Source organism: Arachis hypogaea, chromosome 13 (genome assembly GCF_003086295.3).
Source record: "Arachis hypogaea cultivar Tifrunner chromosome 13, arahy.Tifrunner.gnm2.J5K5, whole genome shotgun sequence".
In the NCBI taxonomy this organism is placed as follows: Eukaryota; Viridiplantae; Streptophyta; class Magnoliopsida; order Fabales; family Fabaceae; genus Arachis; species Arachis hypogaea.
In genome coordinates this window covers 134,497,230-134,516,481 of record NC_092048.1, presented here as the reverse complement: position 1 = coordinate 134,516,481, position 19,252 = coordinate 134,497,230, and the positions used below count along the sequence as shown (strand labels likewise).

The window sequence follows — 19,252 nt, the reverse complement described above, 5'->3', positions numbered from 1 at the left end:
TATAATTTATTTTTAATGTATATTTTTATTTTAACATATATTTTATACTAATAACTAATTTATATAACTGATTTTAATGTACACATGACATATTCTATTAAAATATTGGATTATGACGCAGGAGATAGATTATTAGGACCAACATTGCCATCATTGCAGATAAGCTTGTTTACTTAGTTAAAAATTTAGGAAAGATTCCATAATTAAAAGTTACTTTAAAATTATGTTAATAAATTTATTTAATAATTAATGACAAAAATTATTTTATTAGCAATTGTCAATATTGAAAAGGTAAGTTTAAATTCCAAACGGTTAAATTACTAAAATTACTCTCGATTTTTTTAAATTTTGACAAAAATATTATTTATTTTTATTAATAATAATTTTTTAGATATTTTAAAAAGTAATAAAAAATCCAACACAAAATATATATATTCTCAAAAAGTGCTTTAAAAATTAAATTTTGATGTAGGTTTTGAGAGTATGATTAAAAAATAACATAGTTTTATCCTTAAGTAAAATTTGGTTATTTTAAGTTAAATAGAATCTTTTTTTTATAATTTTTTTATTAATGACCAAAAATACCTTTAAAAATTAAAAATTATAAAGATTGAATTTTTATCCGACTTTTTGTATGTATTTTTTTAATATTTATTTAAATATTTTTACAAAATATTATATTAAAATATGTGATTTACCAAATATAAAAATTATTTATCATTTATAAAAAAGTACTATTATTTTTTGTTATTTTTGTTGCATTTTATAATATTTTGCAGACATTTTGTTATTTTTAAAAGTGAGAATTATTTTTGTCAAAAATTTTTGAGAATCGAATACAATTTTAATAGTTTATCCTTCTCGAAATTTAAAATGACAAACACTTCTATTCTTTTAAGAGATTTTTAAAATCCAAGTTTCTAATTAATATTATAGATATAGTATATATAAGCATTTTTTATGATAACATTTTTATTGTCAGATATATAATTATTTAAATACCGTTATATAATATTTTATATTTTTCAAATAAACGGTTTTATGATACATTATCATTAAATCTTTATTATAAAAAAATAATTTTAAAATGAAATAAATTAAAAAAAAAAAGGTATATACAAAAATTATACTCCGAATCTAAAAAGAAGCTAAGTATAGTTTGATAACACTCTTATACATATAAAATCTCGATAACCTGGAAAATTAAGTAAAAAAAAAAAAAAAAAAAAAAAAAGATAGATAAATATACTAACTAATAATAATGAGATGACATAATGGATGCATGAGAGGGGAACTTCCAGTTTGTCTCCTACAAGAAGCATCAACAAGCCGGCGCTATGCTCAGATTCTATAAAAAAGTGTCTCTCTTTCTTTTCTTTTCTTCTTTTTTTTTTTTTTTTTTGTCTTTTTCTAAAGCTTAACAAACATAGCTCCAACCTTTTTCTAATAATTTGATTGATTCCTTCCAAAACTAATTAATCTGTTGTCCTTCTTCAGACTTTGTGCTGTTCTTATTATTAACAACACCAGGATATACTTTAATTTGTTCATTTTATTAGTTACACCTTTTGCTTACAAAGTATGCTATTGTTAATTATTACTACTATATATATAAACCGTACTTGTCTTGTCCTTCATATAAATTAAATAATCCAAATGTAGAAGAAGTTGGAGTCCTCTTTTAAAACAAACTAACTAATAAGGAATTAATTATGGGGATGATTTAAAAGTGATTTGTACTTGTGTCTGAATTTTCTTATATTCCCGTTCCAGTATTATTGTGGATGAAAAAATTTCCACTTAAATGATGAGTTAGACCTATATGCATAGTCGCATACTAATAAATAATAAGAACATTTTTTTTGGCTCAAGCAACACATTATGTATTTAAAATAATAATGTCAATAATAATCAACTAGCCACTTATCTATTATATTGTCGTCGTCTAAGATGAATTAAAAACAGCCTTTTTGTTTGAAACTACAATGATCAATTTCATATTAGTCAAAAAAGAAAACATTTTTTGGATGCATGTACGCATTCTTCGATCTATAATATATATTGACAAGGGAAATAATCAACCCAAAACACAAATCAATTATGGATTGGCTCTTTTCATTGAAAAAGTATTTTCAATGTAGCTTATAGTGTTAGATGTTTGGAACCACTTGTGAGGGAAGATAATTGTTTCATTTTATCTCATGATGGAACATGTGAATAATTACTAAGAGAAAAAAAAAATATATATATATATATAGTGAATGTTACTTTTCTAAAATAAAAGATAAATTATCTTGTATGATATATATAATGCCTATAATTATAATTAAGTTGAATGTTAACCATAATAATTAGGTATATATTCTCTATTTTTCTTTCTCTCTCTTGTGATTATTTAAATTTAGTTTATCACCACCAGTTTACGGTGGTGGTAGTGACTGTCAACGCTGAAAAAAAATTTTTGCAATAAAGTCACAAACCCATCAACAAGGTACGTGCAAGTACGTATTCAGCTCGTTACACGTGGCAAAATTTTTGCTACTGATGTATGGAGAATATCTGCTACATAGGCGCAACTCCTTTCCAACCTCACCGTACACCCACTATGCCTTCTCCATCCTCTTCTGTATGGTGATAATATCTTCGGAATTCACTATTCACAAAATTTTTGTCCCATAAAAGTGATTAAATTCTTATGCATAATTGTCATCTCATTTTGCAAGTCTTATTGATCTCCACCTCATCGACAATAATGTCTTTAATCTCATGAGGATCCGAATCTACCATCTCTTAAAACTTATATTTGACATTATCAATAACAATGTCTTTAACTGAGTTTATGACTTAAGGATCTAACGAATTTTTTCAAATGTCTTTATGACTTCTATCATCACGGACCATAAGCTCTCCTCCACCTTCAAGTGTATTAATTGTATTCTAAAGATCTCTTCCATATCATAAAACTCATCTGATGAATCACTTTCAATATATATACTACAAAGAATAATTTATCCTTTATTTTAGAGAAGGTACATAAAATTATATATATATATATATATATATATATATATATATATATATATATATATATATTTTGTCTTCAACATTGCTGGTTTCTTAAGTTTTGCTTTGTTTTCGTGAGTCAAACAAAATGGCAAAATATAGTAACACATTGACCAACTAATTCTTGTTAAAATAATATCTCTCTCTCTCTCTTCTATCGTCGCAAGATGTGACTGATGATTGATGAGGATATACAATTTTTTATTTCAACACATAAACATACCAATTTACATACCAACTAATTAACATCTTAAGAATAATGATAATTTCCATACATCTTTGGAATATTTCCTACTCTTCTGTTGATTATTTCAAAGATTCACACCTATAAGATTTGACCAATTTACAGAATAAACAGCCTAGCTTTTAAAATTACTCACTCATCTATTTAGAGAATTCCACTTGGACTAAATATTTCTGTCTCGATAAGTTTTTGATCTATCAGTTTAGTTTTGATGTACTACAATATAAATTTATTTGGTTATTCGATTAAATTTATGTATTTAATTAGATAATTTTTTAAATAATAATAAATATAAAAATTAGTTATTTTTACCAAAAAATACATGATTGAATGTTTTTATAAAACTCTTTTAATTGTATAGAAATTAAATTCTTAAAGTTTAAATCTATTTTACAATATCAACCAATCAAATTTAAGGATTTAAATAATCTTTTTTAAGTCAAAAGAAAATTAAAATTGACTATAATAATTGACGTTTCAATTAATTCCAGTTATGATCTCACTAATTTCCACTTGAAAATGATAATTACACGACCTATTTAATAATGTACATTGTACACATTTCTTAAGTATAAATATTATGATATTCTAGATTGTGCCCTTGCCGGTCAATCTAATCCAAGGCTTAACCCCAATCTTAGCTTATTTTAGATCGATCCGACACATGGTGTATTTTTTAAGAGGATTATTATGTGTAATATTTTTGTATATCTAAATAATATACGTTTTATTTTTTGTATTAAAAATTATTAATAAAAAATGAAAAATTATTTTTTTTTTTGTTTATACCAAAAAAATATGATAAAAACTCTATATAGTTATTTTCATTTGAAGTTCATAGTTAAAAATTGTTAGATAATAATTTAGTTAAATATATCAAATTATTTAATAATTTTTATCTATCAACTTCATAATAACTCCATGTGAATCTTCACACAAAAAATACAAAAATATCTATAATAAAAAGAAAAGTATATGGAACCAAGAGGTGATCAGCCAAAAAATAAACAACTTAATTATTAATTTATAATTATATTTAATTAATTTTATTTGTTTTTAATTTATAATATTTGATATTAATTACTTCTCACCCCAAATTAAAATTCCGAATGATACATTGAAGAAATAGGGGCGGGGATCACGAAACTTCCAACAATCCTGATTCTTAGTATATAAAATGATTTATAAAATATATAAAAGAACATGCATTTAGCATAAAAAAGAAACAATTCTGATACTTAGTAGGAGAAACATCCTAATACCTAGTATAAATATCATTCATGTAGAAATTTTGGATTCACCCAAAGACATTTGGCTGAGTTTTTGACTGGTACCTCTTGATTCCTAACATTATATTGTTGATAATAAAATGATAGAAGCATTGTTTTTCTATTTCTAAAAGTTAGATAGTCAATGATTTTTGGATAATGGTTATACTAGTCAAAATCTGTCTAAATCAAATATTTGAATTACGATCCCATGCTATAATAACTACCAGGTACACTAGACTCCTCAAATATGAAATAAGCGATATAGTATCCTGGCATCTCTCATTCATACCCACTCTTATTTTGGCATACATACATGGAAGTGGCTTGCAGGTGATTGATCTTTGGTGTCTTCAGATGTTAGAGTAGGAAAATATTTCGGTGGAGACATATATATAGACAACAAGAAGGAATACGTCTAGAATTCATGCTAAACTTGTAATAAACATGAGAACATGAGTATCCAAAAAAGTAATCTCTAAATCGTTAAAAGAGTAGTAGTTAATAAGTTAATAATTTAGTAGTTATATTTTTGTATATCTAATTTGAGTCTCGAACAGAACAATGTATTCTTTTTTTTTTTTTTGGTGACTATTCTATTTGCATTTTTCCTCCCATTAATATTTTTATTAGTGGAAAAAAAAGGGCATAATTTTGTATTGATTTTTAGTTAAATTATATGGATCGAACTCTTAAAACTATTTAAGAAGTTATTTGGTGTATTATAAATTTTATATCTTTTAAAGATATAATTTCTAAAATATTATTTTTTTTTTAAATTTAATTTTAATTGACTGACATCATAAGGAATTTTATAAAGTTATTCAATCAAATTCATATTTTCAAATGATATTTTAAGTAAAAAACTTAAAATTTTGTTATTTTTTACTAACGTAATTAGTTATCCATGTAAACCTTTTTATACTTAGAATTGATGAAATTAAATTATATTTTTTAGTCAATAATAAAACTATTTTTTATGGGTCTATTTTATGTGATTTTTTATTTTTTAATATTTTTACATGTTTTTTTTATCTCACTTAAAAGATATATAATATGAAAAATGTTAAAAAATTATCAAAATTTATTATTTTTTATTATCGGTTAATCATTAATTTTTTAAAATATAAGATAAAATATGTTGCTAATTTACTAGAATAAAAAAATTAGACTAAAAAAATTGAGTTAATGGCTAAATAATAATAAAAAATAATAAATTTTGATATTTTTTAATATTTTTAATAAAAAACTACACTTGATAAAATAATTGAAAAGATTAATTTCCTAACATTAGGGAGCCGGTTGATTTATAATTCATTTTCTTGTAGCTAGATAGCGGATATTAATAAATTGAGTTTTTATTTATAATTTTTATAATTCTTTTAATATTTTTTATTTTTGAAGATCTATATTTTAATTTATTAATTTTTATTGCTAATTGTTCTATTTTTAATCTAATAATTTTTATTTATTTTTGAATTCTTTAAATAAAACTTATTGTAAAATTGAAATTTTAAAAATTTTTTATTTTATGTTAATTTAAAAAATTCAGTATCATTTGAATTAATATTAGTTATAATTATTAATATAATTATTTCTTTTCTTAGATCTTTAATTTTATTTATAATTTATATTTTTATTATTAATCTAATTTTTAAAATATATTTTTAAATATAGCCAAATAAACAACTTTAGAAAAAATTGTTTTTGTCCTGTTTACCTGAGCGGTGCCCATATTGCAATCTTCAGTTGGGACTATAGATTACTGTTAAATTGTACTACTGTATTGTGTTTGATTTTTGAGAATCTATGTATAACTACTTTAATTCATTTAAAACTTAAAATAAAGCATGCTAACTTAATAATGGAGGTGATTATTAATGAACCTCTCATCATCACGGAGACTTCTTATGATCTTATCACTTACTTATTAAATGCATAGACGGCTGGGTACATCAAATCTGGGTTTACCATGCAGAAGTATATGCAACCTTGCTCTTCGGTCAAAAATAATTAAAAAAATGTGGCTAATAACTTAATCGTGGTTGAAAGATGTGTATTATATTAATATATCTTTTAAAAATTTTGAACAACGTTAGTTATTTGAATATCTAATGCTCTAATATACACAATATATAAATATTTGAATGTTTAATATACTATTTAGTGTTTACCCTGAGGGCCTGAATGTAAATCATCATTTTAATACTTAAAATATTAATGGCTGCATGCATGTGATATCAAATATAATAAAGTATTACATGTCAATGACTATTTTTCAGAACTAAATATAATTAATGTAATTTTTTTTTCAACAATTGAAACTAAACTATAGTTGCACATGCCGACTCAAACTTGGGCATTCAAAGTCAAGAACAAACGAAACGGTTTTTTACGGAGACACGCCTGGGTTTATTATTTTGAACTATGACATTGAACAATAGTTAACATAATAATTTTCTGTTTTGACCATAGAAAATTGGATTTTGTCAAAATAAGGAGTATACTATCTTATACTAACGTTCAACTTATACCATTTAATTTGTATTATATTTATTTCAACCTTAGACTTCAGTATCAAATTGTGTACACCACATGCACGAGATAGAAAATGTGTATTATATGCACTTATTACTTATTATGTAGGCGTCAACCTATTGCTTAGCTTTGACCGTCTTCTATCTTCTGCTATTCCACGGAAAGGCTAATGAAGTTTCATTGTTCTTAGTTTTACGCTCATTTCTTTAATAGCTTTTGTCTTGAGGTATTGAGACAGAGATTGGAAGACTGAGACTCAATATCATATTTGTTGGTTTAAAAACTGGTATTAAAATTTCTGTCTTTAAAATTTTAGTATTTTAAGTAGCGTTTGTTTTGAGGTATTGAGACAGAGATTGGGAGACTGAAACTCAGTATCATGTTTGTTGATTCAGAGACTGGTACTAAAATTTCTGTCTCTGTCCTCAAAATTTCAGTATTTCAGTACCTCCAAAAAGTAAGGACACAGGGGACTAAAATTTTTAAAGATAGAGACTGAAACTTTAATAACATTTTATACCTAAAATACCTTCATTTCAATTAATTAATTCCAATTTTACTCTTTGTACAAATTAAATTAGAATTTCATTCTTGTTTCAATTTATGTCTCCCATTTTGCACCAAACAGAATACTTAAATTTATTTCAATTTCTGTCTCTTAGTCTCTATCTCTCAGTCTCAGTCTTTCCGTCTCTGTCTCTCTACCAAGCGGCAAACGCTACCTATCTCCAAAAAGTAGGGACACATGGGACTAAAATTTTTAGAGATGAAGACTGAAACTTTAATAACATTTTATACCTAAAATATTCTCATTTCAATTAATTAATTCTAATTTTATCCTTTGTACAAATTAAATTAGAGTTTTATTCTTGTTTTAATTTCTGTCTCCCATTTTACACCAAAAAAATTTATTTCAATCTCTATCTTTTAGTCTCTATCTCTCAGTTTTAGCCTTTTCGTCTCTGTTTATCCACTAAACGCTACCTTTAGAATTTCAAATCTGCTACTTGAAAATCATAAAGGAACAAAACAAGAGTAATTAGAGGTCACAGGTCAACCTTCAATTAAATAAATTATGTTATCTTATACAATTGTTGATTTGGTTATATTATATCTGATCCAATAATTGCTCATCTTGTGCAAAAACAAAGGCTAATAATAGTAAGAAGTGATTACAATTGATTACATGTTTTGTTGGTTTCTAATAATTGGTTCCACCTTTTTTTTTCGATGGTGAAAATCAGCATATAATAAGATTATGTGAAATTTTAAAATGGGAAGATTCATTCCCCAACAAATCCAAGCATCATGCTCATGCATGGTTCATGGTTAATTAGCACTAACTGATAATACAAGAGAGGCTCAGAGCAGAGAGAGGTTAATTTGCTTATAAAGACACTACTAAGCCAAGATTACGACCTTGTTGTACGTTAGAGTAATTCCAATGAAAATGTTTCTGGAGTTTTAAATATAACGTGTACATGAAGTAAAACGGTTCAAAATTTTACTTTACATTAGAGAATAGAGATTATTGATGAAATGAAGTAAGTCTCATTTTAAAGAGACGATTTTATTTTGGTAGAGAAACAATTAAATTTTGTTATCTTATATAAAATTTAAAATAAAACAAAATATTAGAGTGATAAATATCATCTTTAGTCTCAAATTACTATTTATAAGATGTAATTTTATAAATACTAATATGATATTTTATGAAATCCAAAATAAAATTAAATTGAAACCAAACATTAGAGTTGCTCTTAGAGTGTTAGACAGAGTCATACGTAGGAACAAAAACCTCTAATAACATGAACCATACTGGATCTTATAAGCTCATAAACCAAATATTGAAATCAATCAAAACGTCACACTTCAGCCCTAATTACTAAACAATAGTAAATGACAATTGTATCCCTTAATCCCTTATGTTGACTATAAATAGAAGTGGCTCTTTAACCAAAACAAGAAGATTAGGAGGTATTCTTAATCTTGCATCTTATTATCATTCCAATTAGGTCTGTTTAGCAAATGAACTCTGCTAAAACATGTACAAGACAAGATTCAAGTTATAATATCGGTATTTGTTAAGTGTGGTAACATTACACAATTTCTTAGTGAGTTCCACCAAATCCACACTCAATATTCCATGAACCAGACAAGCCCTCTTGATTTCTATTTTGACCTTATATGTTGCTTTTCCTTTCAAAATCAAATAAACAAGAAAATAGTGCACATCTTTTGCCCCATGACAATACAAAATGCCAAATTTATTTCACTAATGTGAGCAGATTCTTTATATCCTCCTCTGTTATTTGACTTGCCTTAACATACATAGATTTAGAAAGTAAGCAGAAATATCAGCTTTACAAGAAAAAAAACAAGTTGGAGAGGGCATAGTTCGATATTTATCATTTCTATTAGATCTACACTGTTGGATTACCTTGGTACAACATGCACTAAGTTCAACTTAATGCATTTAAGGTATTTCCTAAACTTAAATGAGACTCTGTATAGTATAGAATTAGAAAGATCATGTATTGTTTGGCTGAAGCATATACAAGAAAATTCCACCAGCAACAGAAACATTAAGTGACTCATATTCTCCAGCCATTGCAATGCTTACAAGCTCACATGCCTGCAGGGATTTTTCCGAAAGGCCACTTCCTTCGCTGCCTAAAACCAAGCACAATGGCATGTCTAATAAGGAATAACAAAAGCCTGGAGAAAGCAAAGAAACTGGCTTGACTAACCCTTCATGCTCAGGATGCCCAGCAAGCAACTTCATTTGAAATTCTTCTATGAGAGAATCCAGATGACTCCAACTACCGGAAACAATGGGGAGCTGAAAGGATGCACCTCGGCTAGCTCGGAGAGCTTTCTCGTTGAATGGATCGCAGCTGCCTGGAAGAAGAAAAACTCCATCCTGTTGGACGTTGGCCATTTAGTTTGCACTTTCAAACAAGAGTTTCAACAATAACTTATGCAGATATGAAGTTCTCAAGGCAAAGGATAATAGAAGCAAACAATCTGTTAGACAGTTATGTTATAGAACAACAATTAGGAGGAATAAGTACAAATCACTAGTCCAATTTCATAGAGGAAGTTCACATTTAGGAAGAATATGGAGCTGTGAACTTATTCCCTTACACAATTAATGCAGCACATGGACAAATCACCTATTTGAGATTGAATAAGAAGCAAAACAAAATCTCCACTCAATTATCCTCTTCCGTAGCTTTGCAGTATAACTCACAAGTCATGAGCTTAATCCACTTGTTCTTATAAATCGGGATTTAAGTGTTTGAGAAGTGAAGCTACAAAGAACCAATGCAGTCCACGAACAACCAATTAAAATCAGTCAATTCTAAAAAAATATCTTATGCCATTTGTGTATCTTAGGATATTATTTTAGACCAGAAAATATGTTCCCATACTCCGAAGCTAGTAGAAGCATATCATATGAGTCAGATGCTATATATAACAACAGGCTCAGGAGAATGGCGTAATTATAAAGAATAATAGTGCCCCATGGACCTACAGAATAATTACTTACCCATCTAAAGGCAACAGCTGATCGGAGTAATGTGCCGAGGTTACCAGGGTCCTGCAGTGAACAATTTCAAATAAGTCAGTAATGGCAAATGAAATTTTTTGAAACCTGCATGACTTCTAAGGTGTTCACAGTGTGCAATATCAATACTGGCACAGAGAGTTGCACATAGATATTGAAAGGCCAGAAAATTAATCAAGTCCCTTTTTGCAACTGATGTCCATGGATATTTCAACAACCAATATATATCGTGTATCTGAGATTTATTTTGATTTTGATTTTACTTTTTTTTTTTTGGTTTTTGTTTTTTTTTGGGGGGGGGGGGTTAGAACTTGATTATTGTGATTTTGCTTTCAGATGGAGAATATAGACCAAAAGTGTCACCTGAATCCCATCAAGAACTAAAATCCGATGTGTAGAAAGAAACCACTTCTTGCAATCTTCTTTCTTTTGATGATCATCTACATTGAAAAAACTAGCAGGAATCTTCATTATGGCAATTGCATCAGTAGAGTCAGTCGATTGCAGTCCTGAAATTTTTTTCATCACCGTTGGGCTTGCATGCACAATAGAAGCTGCGGATTTATCCAACCCACTGGAAATTTCAGCTTTATCAAGAAGAATCAAACATTCCATTGTTATATTTTCATCTTGGAATGAGTCTTGAAACCTGTATATTTCTCTGTAAATAGAGAAGTTATGTCATACATAAAGTTTTCTCCCATAAATTTAATCATGAATATCATTTATGGTTTAAAACTGGTTGGAGTAAATAGTTATATACAATAAAGAAGATTCCTGCAAATGTTGCTCTCCTACCTCTCCAATGGCCAATAGTAATTTCTCAACTGAACCCATCTAAATCTCTAACACTCTCTTTAATATTATTATTACTAACTAACAAACTAACTAACTTCTATCCAAGGCCGGTTAGTTAATAGGCCAGGGTACTATAAAAAAAAAACACTTCCCTTTCTCAGTGGATAAACACTGCTTTGCATGAATCATAACTCAAGTACAATGCCTATCCATTTAACAAAGTCAATTAGATTCACAAGGACGAAGAACATATCCATTGCTCTATAGCATTGTGCTAAAAATGACCAAAGTATTAAAATGTAACTCGATACAAAAAAGTTATAATGAAGGGTCTAACTCACATAGACTTGATAGTTGATAATCATTTTCAAGTGAAACTATTTAAGCTTATCAAGGACACCTAGCTTGAAGCTTACCAAACATTGTAAAAGCTAAATTGACTAACTAGTAAACATACGAGAAAGACATTGATAATAAGATCAAAGACAGGGAAAAGGAAGATTATCGAAAGATTAATTACACGAAGATATAGAAAATAATCAAAGCTACAAACTTTGATTATTAAATAAACAAAAACAAAGATTGGAAATTGGAAGGCCATACAGCTCAAAAAACAAATATTTTTACGAGAAGGAAACATGTTTTCCTAATAAAAATGCAAATTTGAAGAAAAATCAGAAAAGGGTCAGTGCTAAAACAGTTTAAGAGTTGAGGAGTGTGTAACCTAATGGGTGTGGAGCCCACAACAAGAACGGAGCCATGAGAGCGGCGATAAGAAGAGCTGTTGCGGAGCTTGAGGCAGTGCTTCACGAAAGGGTTCGAAACACTCGTTATCACCTTCTTCGAATTTCCATAACCATCAGAACAGGTTCTTCGTTGTTCTGGTGGCTGTGGGTAAGTGATTTTGTGCTGCTGCTGCTGCTGTTGTTGCGAAGTAAGTTTGAAAGTTGGGTGAAACTGAAAAGAGAATGCTTTTGTTGAGAGAGTTTGAGGAGAGAAAGTGGAACAAGGACAGTGAACAACGTTCGCGCTGCATTGCATTTCGGTTCCTTCCTCCTTCTTCTACCTTTCGCCTTTGCTATGTTACTTTGCTTTATCAGCTTACTATATTTTCTTTATTATTTTGTCTTAATAATTATTTGCACAATCAAATCTTTATTGGGGATTAAACTGGCAATTTGCCACAATTTTATGCCTATAACTTTTTATATAAATATAAGTAATTTTAGTTTAAAATGATTTTTAATCCTTCTTTTTTTTTTGTCTTCCGGTATTACGTTTTTGGTTTTATTATTCTAAAGATATTTTATTTCTAAAGAAAAAATTACAACTGATTCAACTGTTATATCATATTAACATCTTAATAGAATAAAAACATCATATTTATAAACTTTTTAGAAGGAATAAGATTAAATAATTAATATTTATTTAGCCAATGAGTAATAGCTCAAATGGCATAGTCTTCCCATACTCAATTAAGAGGTTGCGGGTTCGAGTCTCCTATCTTTGGTAAAAAAAAATAAATAATAATTAATATTTATTTAAGCTATTTTTCCCCCTTTTAAACAATAATGCTCTCTGGTGCGGCCTCAAAGGTTTATGATGCTCATAGTGGTTATTTATGACTCAGTAAGAAGATGTTTAGTTGGGAGGATAGGGGTAATTGGCTTTGGCTTTGGCGTCAACATGTTCCGGAAAAGCACAAATTTTTGGCCTGGCTATGTCTTCGGGAGGCTCTTCCTACTGCTGCATTTCGTTTTAGAAGGGGCATTTCGCACACGGATAACTGTCCACGATGTTTCTCAAGTCAGGAGTCGGTTTTACATTGTATTCGGGATTGTCCAAAAGCCCAACTTGTTTGGCAAGCTTTAGGGATCTCCGATCAACCAGTGGATTTGATGAGTTGGTTCTTACATAATAGCAAACAGCGCCCCTTTAGATTCTTTTCTGGTCTCTGGTGGATTTGGTGTTCGAGAAACAACGAGATCTTTCATCCTCACGAGCATTGGACCACAGACAAGGTGATTGGTATGGCTTTGTCCTTAGAAAAGGAGCTCCGAAATATTTTTGAGTTGCAACGACTATCTATCCCCTCAACCATTAGTGGCTCTTGGATTCCCCCCTCAGTGGGTACCTTTAAGATTAATTGTGATGCTAGCTATCCTGGCAGTGGTGCTCGAGTTGGTTTTGCTTGTGTTAGCAGAGATTGGAAGGGAAGGTGGCAACGAGGCTGTCTGGGAACAATTGAGAGTCGTAGCATTTTGCAAGGAGAGTTGTTTGCTATTTGGAGAGGCTTTCTTTTAGCATGGGACTCGGGACAAAGAGACATTATATGTGAGACAGACTGTGTGGAGGCTTTTACTATTGTCAATAATTTACAAGATTGCTCTGGGTTTACTGATCCTTTGGTGTTAAAAATCCGAGATATCATGTCTTGGAAATGGCGTGCTGATCTTCGGTTGATCTTGAGAGATGCAAATACAGTAGCAGACATCATGGCAAAGACTGCAATGAGGACTATTTCTCCCCAAGTGGAGCTTCCATTGCCTTGGAAGGAATTTGAGAGTAGTATTCAGCGGGACTGCCTTTCTTAAGCAGTTTCTTATTTTTTTTTCTTTCTTAGTTTTTGTTTTTTTTTTCTTTTAAGTCACAAAAAAAAAAAACAATAATGCTCTCATTTTTGCATTTCCTAACCTAGATTCAAAAGTGAACTGCAAAATGATTTTCTGCACAAATCCACATCTTGCCAACTATGAATACTAACATCCCTTTTATTTCTAGAAGTTGTCTTTACATTATATATCCATTAAAAATCTAGCCTCTAGGACTTGGTTAATCGTTTCACTCAAGAAGCTTTCATCTAATTTTGGTGCTTGATTAGATGGGAGTAATTAGTACTTAGTAACAAGAGACATTTCAATGTCTTGTATCCTTTTGCTAGGAAATTTATCCATTGAAATTATTGGGTTTTAATTATACATCCTTTGGGAAGAATTTGTAGGAACATGTAGGCTCTCTGAACTTCTTGCCATATTCTGTACCATTGGAGGTATTAAGGCCCTCTCAGAAGCTTAATTCATTCTTTTATGTCTATGAGATGCTGAAGAAGAAGGCACATATACCTTTTCTGAAGTTGGACTTAAGCCTATATCAGTCGTGTGAGATGTTGTTACAGGCATGTATATTCTCTCAGAAGTTAACATGGTGTCACTTTTTTCAAATGTTTCACCAATGCTTTTACTCACATCAGCATCTATTCTAGGTGATATTTGAGCTAAGTCATCAACTTCATGGGTCATAGACATGTATATTTCATCTGATTTCAGAGCTGGGACAGTAGCGGTGTCAGCCTCTTGGGATGCTGTATATAAGTTTACATTCATCTCAGATGAAGTGACATGACTCTGCTCGGAAGTTTGGGGAATAGTCTCACTTTTCTGAGATGTTGCAGGCAAATTCTCATTCCACTGAGATGGTTTAGAAACACCAATCCTCTCTGATGCCTGTGACGAGGGCGATAATACCAGAGAAACATGTTGGCTTCTGATATCCTTATCAGCCGGTGCTGTCGCAGATGAGATAGCTGTGTTCTGTATATCTGCATCAGCAATAGCTAGTTGCACTTCATAGGTTGGTGAATTACTCTGTAACTGTAAGGGCAATGATTGAGGTGCCAATTTCATAGATGAATCTCTCAGATGAACATGCACCAGGTAATGTTCCTAGACTTGGGAATTCCTTCTGACGTGTACCCCTCAAACATCGGCAATCACCCTCTCGCCTAACCGACCAAATATCTCGGCCCTGAACAGACCCCAAGCATAACTCAGTCAAAGTCACATGCAAGTCATACCTTATCTTCGGCCCGTTACTAACAAACGGATCCCACCAAGAATATCGCAGCAAACCCAAAAATGTAGACCCTCCGCTCATCTATAAAACGGAACCAAGGAAACTCAAAATCTCAGGTCACAATACACTCTCACCTTTACTTATTCACTTTAGTTTGGATACCTTTCTGACTTGAGCGTCGGAGTGCTTTTTGCAGGTGCTCCCGCCGCCGTGTTTCGCAAGAGCCGAGGTTAACTCCAAGCACATTCTCGAGGCGACTTATGACTCTCCCCTAAAGCAGATGGCCTCGCTGAAGATACACACCTCGGCCAAAGTTGAACGGAACATTTGGCGCCCATCGTGGAGCCCGAAAAGTTAATTTAACCCCACTATTTTTCTATTTCGAACTTTATATTTCTTTTCTACGCAGGGTTTCTCAACCTTCGAACATGGCCGATAATGGATCGGAGTCCACCAGCTCACCCAAGCCGAACTCATGGCCCAGATGGCCGAGCTGCAAGTAGAAGTCAAAAGACTTGCCGAGTTATCCACTCAAAACAGCGCTGGCAAACGTGAAGAGAATGGTCCCAAAGGAAAAGGCAACGCAGACCTACTAAGCGTGGACCCACCAAAGGAGAAACTGACCTTGGACAACCCGTTCTCCGAAGAGATCACCAATTATCAGATGCCAAAACATTTCACATTACCCTCCTCACTTGAGCCATATAAGGGGATTGGTGACCCCCGGGCTCATATTAGGAAGTTTCAATCTATGATGTTCTTTAATGGCCCTAATAACGAACCTGTTCTTTGCAGAGCTTTCCCTACTTATCTCGACGGCGGAGCTCTACTTTGGTTTTCAAAACTACCTGCAGGATCAATCTCTTCTTTCGAGGAGTTGGCGAAATCCTCATAGACTACTTCGCTGCAGCACGGATATACGTACACGGATCGGACTACCTCGGCACCATCCGCCAAGGTCCCCAAGAAAGCTTGAAAGACTATCTGACCAGATTTGCAAAAGCAACAATGGAGATACCCGATCTAGATCCCGCCGTCCACTTGCATGCACTAAAGGCCGGACTCCGACCCGGAAAATTTAGAGAAACAATCGTGGTTACTAAGCTGAAGACACTGGAAGAATTCCGAGAAAGGGTGGCAGGACAGATGGAGATAGAAGAACTCTACGAGGCCAAAAAAATGGAGAGAAAACAACCAAAAAGAGAAGATGACAGAACCACAATATCGGCAAACGTCAAAGACATCAGAAAACCTTTCAGGCTAACCCCAAAATTCGACAACTACACCAAATTCAACACAAGGAGAGAAAAGATAATTAAAGAAATCCTCAACGCTAAGATCATAAAACCACCAGTAAGGGCAGGAAACTACCAAGATCAGCGCTTTGTCGACAAAAGCAAACACTACGCTTTTCATCAGAAGTATGGGCATACAACTGATGAGTGCGTGATAGCTAAGGATCTGCTAGAAAGACTGGCTCGGCAAGGCCTCCTCGACAAATACATTGAAGGGAGAAAGCACAAAGAGGACAACAAGGACCGAGAAGAGCGTCGTCAAGTTGCAGGACACAAGGAGGAAAACAAATGGTCAAACAAAAATCCACCTAAAAGTGTCATAAACTGTATATCCGGAGGATTCGCCGGAGGAGGTGAGATAACTTCGGCACGAAAACGAAGCTACCGCGCAATGTTAGCAATCGAAGGAACAAAATCACAAAACAACAAAGGCGCGTCCGACCTCAACATCACCTTCAGCCAGGAGGATATATGCTCGGCAGCACCAAACTTGGACGACCCAGTGGTAATTTCCATCCAAACGGGCGAGTTATTGGTAAGAAAAGTCCTTATGGACCCAGGTAGCAGTGCCGATGTTCTTTTTTATTCTACTTTCCTAAAAATGAAATTATCTGAAAAACTCATGCAACCCTCATCCGGAGAACTGGTAGGATTCTCCGGAGAAAGGGTCCCGATCAAAGGATACATATGGTTAAAAACAATGATAGGAGAGGATTCTCTGTCGCAAACCATTGACATGCAATATTTGGTAGTTGACTGCCCAAGCCCTTACAATATTATTCTCGGAAGGCCTGCTCTGAACATGTTCAGGGCAGTAGTATCCACTTTTCATCTATGTGTTAAATTTCAGGCACAGGACGGCAGAATAGCTACAGTCCACTCAGATCGTCAACAAGCTTGGCAGTGCTACAACGCAAGTCTGAAAAGGTCGGCCACAAAACAGGAGTTCCATCAAGAAGTCAAAGCAATTCACAGCACGAACGAGGTATTGTCCCTAGCAGAGCTTGACCCCAGAGAAGACACCCAAGAAAGACCTCAGCCAGCGGACGAGCTCATAAAGGTCCAACTGACTACAAAGCCAGAACAAGTCACATACATCGGCCAAGCACTCCAGGGACAACAAAGAATATAACTCATAAGAGTATTGCAAGCCAACGCCGATCTCTTTGCCTGGACCCCAGCAGATATGCCAGGGATAGACCCTAACATTATCTGCCACAAGCTCGCCACTAATAGGGCCATCCGACCTATAGCTCAGAAAAAGAGGAACCTTGGAACAGAGAAATCAAAGGCGGCCTTAGAAGAAACCAGAAAGCTTCTCAGTGCAAACTTCATTAAGGAAATCCGATTCACAACGTGGCTATCTAATGTGGTAATGGTAAGAAAAAATTCAGGTAAATGGCGCATGTGCGTCGACTTTACAGATTTGAACAAAGCATGTCCTAAGGATGCATACCCTTTGCCAAACATTGACAAGCTTGTAGACAACGCATCGAGTTTCCAAAGCTTGAGCTTCATGGATGCATACTCTGGGTATAACCAAATCCTTATGCATCCAGAAGACCAAAACAAAACAACATTTATAACTGAGCATGGAAATTTTTGTTATAGAGTAATGCCATTTGGCCTAAAGAATGCAGGTGCAACCTACCAACGGCTGATGGACAGAGTGTTCCGTCATCAAATAGGTCGGAACATGGAAATCTATGTGGACGATATGGTCGCTAAGACCACTCAAGAAAAGTCGCATTGCGACAACCTCAAGGAGATATTTAAACAGATCCGAGCATACAACATGAGGCTCAATCCAGAAAAATGTGCCTTTGGAGTTCAAGGAGGCAAGTTCCTTGGATTCATGTTGACCTCAAGGGGAATTGAAGAAAACCCCGAAAAATGTGAGGCGATACTTAACATGGCAAGCCCAAGAACAATAAAAGAAGTACAGCAACTAGCAGGAAAAGTAGCAGCACTATCTCGCTTTCTACCAGCAGCATCAAGCCGATCACACCACTTCTTCCAAACAATATCAAAAAACAAAAAATTCCAGTGGACAGAAGAATGCGAAAAAGCGTTCGCCGAACTCAAGACAATTCTGGCATCACCACCCGTGCTACATAGACCAGAAGTCGGTAAGCCTTTATATTTATATTTATCTGTCTCTAACTGTTCTGTAAGCTCGGCTCTAGTCATTGAGACAGGAAAAATGCAACAACCAGTATACTTCGTCAGCCGAGTCATGCAATCAGCAGAACAAAGATATCCGAGGATAGAACAGTTAGCCTTAGCACTAGTAATAACGGCAAGAAGACTCAGGCACTATTTCCAGAGCCACACGATAATAACAGGACCAACCAACCATTAAGACAAATACTGACAAAACCAGAATTGGCTGGGCGTCTGACCAAATGGTCTATCGAGCTCTTAGAATTCGACATCCAATATCAACCAAGGACGGCCTTGAAAGCACAGATCCTCGCAGACTTCATCTCAGAATTGACCCCGGACGAGCTCAATAAACATTGGGAACTACATGTTGATGGGGCATCCAGCCGAAGAGGAAGCGGAGCAAGAATAATCCTCAAAGAAGGAGACAAAGTGGTAGCCGAGCAGTCCCTCCAGTTCC

The 19,252-nt window shown here is 32.8% G+C and overlaps 2 protein-coding genes across 3 annotated transcripts; one reads left to right on the top strand and one right to left on the bottom strand.

Annotated features, from left to right (window-relative positions):
- Window positions 1-9,495: 9,495 nt before the first annotated feature.
- On the bottom strand, window positions 9,496-12,741 carry LOC112733824 (uncharacterized). 2 transcript variants are annotated; one of them, XM_025782913.3, is made up of 5 exons: window positions 12,207-12,741; window positions 11,048-11,345; window positions 10,667-10,717; window positions 9,864-10,036; window positions 9,496-9,786 (listed from the first exon to the last, which is right to left on the bottom strand). In XM_025782913.3, the coding sequence occupies exons 1-5, from the start codon at window positions 12,521-12,523 to the stop codon at window positions 9,741-9,743; spliced, it is 885 nt and encodes a 294-aa protein (XP_025638698.1). In that variant the 5' UTR covers window positions 12,524-12,741; the 3' UTR covers window positions 9,496-9,740. The 2 variants fall into 2 exon arrangements, with proteins under 2 accessions (XP_025638698.1, XP_025638697.1); XM_025782912.3 differs by having other exon boundaries at window positions 9,496-10,036.
- A 3,601-nt stretch (window positions 12,742-16,342) lies between these two features.
- LOC112735502 (uncharacterized) lies at window positions 16,343-17,761 on the top strand. The gene has a single exon (XM_025785035.1). The coding sequence runs from the start codon at window positions 16,343-16,345 to the stop codon at window positions 17,759-17,761; it is 1,419 nt and encodes a 472-aa protein (XP_025640820.1).
- The last annotated feature ends 1,491 nt before the right edge of the window (window positions 17,762-19,252 follow it).